A 3,391-nucleotide genomic window follows, 5' to 3' on the forward strand; every position below is an offset into this window, starting at 1 on the left:
AAGCAAATATTATTTGAATAAAAATAAAACTAATGATATGTCCAATGTTATTCATAATATATACGATAAAAAAATAAGCAATGATAAGAAGAAGGATCATGAAAATGAATCGATGGATGGAAAAAGGGAGGCTGTTATATTTGATGGTTTAAGGGAAACAGGTATAGACGGAAAAATTTTAAATAATAATAATAATAATATAAATGGCGACGATATAGGTGGTGATGATAAAAATGGTGACGATGAAAGTGGTGACGATAAAAATGGTGACGATGAAAGTGGTGACGATGAAAGTGGTGACGATACAAGTGGTGACGATGCAAGTGGTGACGATGAAAGTGGTGACGATGCAAGTGGTGATGATACAAGTGGTGACAATACAAATGATGACAATACAAATGATGATGATACAAATGATGACAATACAAATGATGATGATACAAATGATGACAATACAAATGAACATTCTTGTGATCATACTTCCTCTTCAGATAACTCAGATGTAATATTAAACAGCAAGATAAGAAATTACTATACGACCAAATTGTTAACCAAATCTGTATCTCATAAAATCCTAGGATCTAACAATGCATTGCATTACGCGTGTGCAAGAGGGAAAAGAGAACTAGTAAAACAACTGCTTATTAGTGGTATACCAATAAATTTGTTAAACAATGAAGGAGCTACAGGGTTACATTTAGCAAGTTTAAATGGACACAAAGAAATAGTCGATATATTACTTGAACATAAAAATGATACCATAATTAATAGTATAACGTGTCATGGAGAAACTGCATTAATGTTAGGTATTTATGGTTTACATTACGATGTTGTAAAGACATTGATTGAGAAAAAAGCAAAAATTATTGTTAATAAAAGAGAAACATTATTACATTGTTTAGTCTATGGGCTTCTAAGAATACATACTATATATTATAAAAGTAATAAATATACAGATGATGATACATCTTATTTAGCAATACAACAATTTAATGAATTATATCCATCGAAATATTATACACAAGGTGGTTCATCTTATCTAAATATAAATTTAGGTACATCACATATACCAATAATAGAAAATTTATCAAATGATTTTTTTTTATTACCATTCAAATTATTACATAGATTAAAAAAAGCTATTCTCATTTTAAAATATATTATGCATATATGCCCTATATATTTATATGAAGTCAAAAATAATAATGGTTATAGCCCTTACGAATTATTAAAAGCTATGTGGTCAAAAATGTGTGAGAGGAGAATGTATGTCTTATCTGTTTCTGATATTAAAATCGCTTCTTTTAACGACCAACAAAGAAATGTAGTTTTCCAAGCATGGTCTCTTATAACATCATTGGTGAATTTTCTGTCCTCTATTTTGCAGCCCGACAGATCTGTATTGACATCCATTTATAAAAATTTTATTTATGTGGATAGTAGCGAAAAGGTTAAGCTCCTACCTGATGGAAGGGATAAAAATGAGGAGGGAGAAAAAAAAGAGGGGGACCAAAAAAAAGAGGAGGGAGAAAAAAAAGAGGGGGACCAAAAAAAAATGGATGACCAAAAAAAAATGGATGACCAAAAAAAAATGGATGACCAAAAAAAAATGGATGACCAAAAAAATAAAGTTCAAGGTGTAGATAAGGACGGTAAGTCGACTACATTAGTAGATGATAAAAAAACTACACTCATAAGCAACCACGTTGATGATATAAAAATAAAAGAGAAACCAAAAATGTTTAAAAAAACATTATTTAAGAAAATGAAACCCCCTGTATTAAAATAAGGATGTATGTATCATAATTTTATTTTATATATATTCAGAAAAGAAATAAAGTAAAAAGTAAATAATATGGATAATATATGAACAAATATAAGATATATAATATGATCAGTATAATGTATATTTCAATTTTTTTTTTTTTTTTTTTTTTTTACATATTCCTGTTGAAATAATATTTTATTATTTGATTATTTTTTATTATTTGATTATTTTTTATTTTTTTTTTATTTTTTTTTTTAAGCTCAATTTTAATGTAGGATAAAATTGTTATCATTTCATATATGCTAAAAAATATGTATAAGATTTAATATGTGTTTTTTAGGATATCACAACATGTATATATATATACATATATGATGTTGTGTGTTTAATTTATTTTGTGACTTTCGTGTCATGGTTTATATGCGAATTATAATTTTTAAATATTTCAAATAAAATAAAACTCAAATGTTAAAAAAAAGAAAAACAAAAAGAACAAAAAGGAAGAGAAAAACATGAATATATATATATATATATATGTATGTATGTATGTATATATGTAATTAATTAATTAATTAATTAATTAATTAATTATTTATTTATTTATTTATTAATAAAAAGGTGCAATAAGGAAAAATTATCAACTTTTTAAAAAATGAGAATATATATTTATGGTTAAACAATATATATCTTCAAAATATATAGTCTTATAATATATATATATATATATATATATATATATATATATATATATATATGTGTATAAATTTATTTATATGTAAATATAACTTACCTTTTTTTATTTTTATTTTCTATACGCTCCATCTCTGAAACCCTAGTGAGTATGTCTTCTGTCTTACCACTCATAATAAAATGAATGAACATCTTGGCCATAAGAATAAGCCAATATGTGTTCATCAATAATATGACTAGAAGTAAAAAAATTAACCAGATACAAGTTTCGACTTTAAGATATTTAATAAATATATCAAAGTTACGATGTATAGGTAAAATACATCTCTTGACAAAAATATAAAGTCTTAAAAATCCCCAGCTCGTAAATAAAATACAAAAGGACGTAACAGTAATGAATTTGTACCTCGTATCTACAAATACTCGACACCTAAAAAAGATACATAAATGAATGTATGCATTAATATAGAAAATGGTAAGTATATATAAATATATATATAAATATATATATATATATATATATATATATATATATTTTATATATTGCTCAATTTTCATTTTATCATTACGCTGATGAAAATATTTCACATATATCATGGCACAACATAATTATGGCCCCAACTCTTATAAAATTTTGACTGTAGGAAAAATAAACTAATATTATTGCACATAAATGTTGTAAAAAATTTTCATAAAAGTCTGGTAATTTCTCAGATATTAAAAGTGAATATACAGATGTTATTAAATATCCTCCATTTAAAAAATAGTACAGGTGAATTAAGTTGCACGTTTTTTGTTCAGGATAATCTGAACATGGGGAAATTAACACATAAATATATATATATATATATATATATATATATATATATGTGGTCATGTTGGTATATATATTACATATATATATATATATTTTTTTTTTTTTTTTTTTTTATT

The 3,391-nt window shown here is 24.4% G+C and overlaps 2 protein-coding genes across 2 annotated transcripts in view; one reads left to right on the plus strand and one right to left on the minus strand.

Annotated features, from left to right (window-relative positions):
- The window catches only part of PRSY57_0507300 (SET domain protein, putative), a gene marked incomplete at both ends in the record, with an annotated part of 5,215 nt that extends 3,426 nt beyond the window's left edge, over positions 1–1,789 (plus strand). The window contains one exon of the mRNA XM_020114545.1: positions 1–1,789. Within this exon, the coding sequence (XP_019970722.1) occupies positions 1–1,789 (1,789 nt within the window).
- A 765-nt stretch (positions 1,790–2,554) lies between these two features.
- Positions 2,555–3,391, minus strand: part of PRSY57_0507400 (longevity-assurance (LAG1) protein, putative) — a gene marked incomplete at both ends in the record, with an annotated part of 1,724 nt that continues 887 nt past the window's right edge. The window contains 2 exons of the mRNA XM_020114546.1: positions 2,555–2,888; positions 3,028–3,265. Of these exons, the coding sequence (XP_019970723.1) occupies positions 2,555–2,888; positions 3,028–3,265 (572 nt within the window). The remainder of the gene's footprint in view (positions 2,889–3,027; positions 3,266–3,391) is intronic.

This window comes from Plasmodium reichenowi, chromosome 5 (genome assembly GCF_001601855.1).
Source record: "Plasmodium reichenowi strain SY57 chromosome 5, whole genome shotgun sequence".
Lineage (NCBI taxonomy): Eukaryota > Apicomplexa > Aconoidasida > Haemosporida > Plasmodiidae > Plasmodium > Plasmodium reichenowi.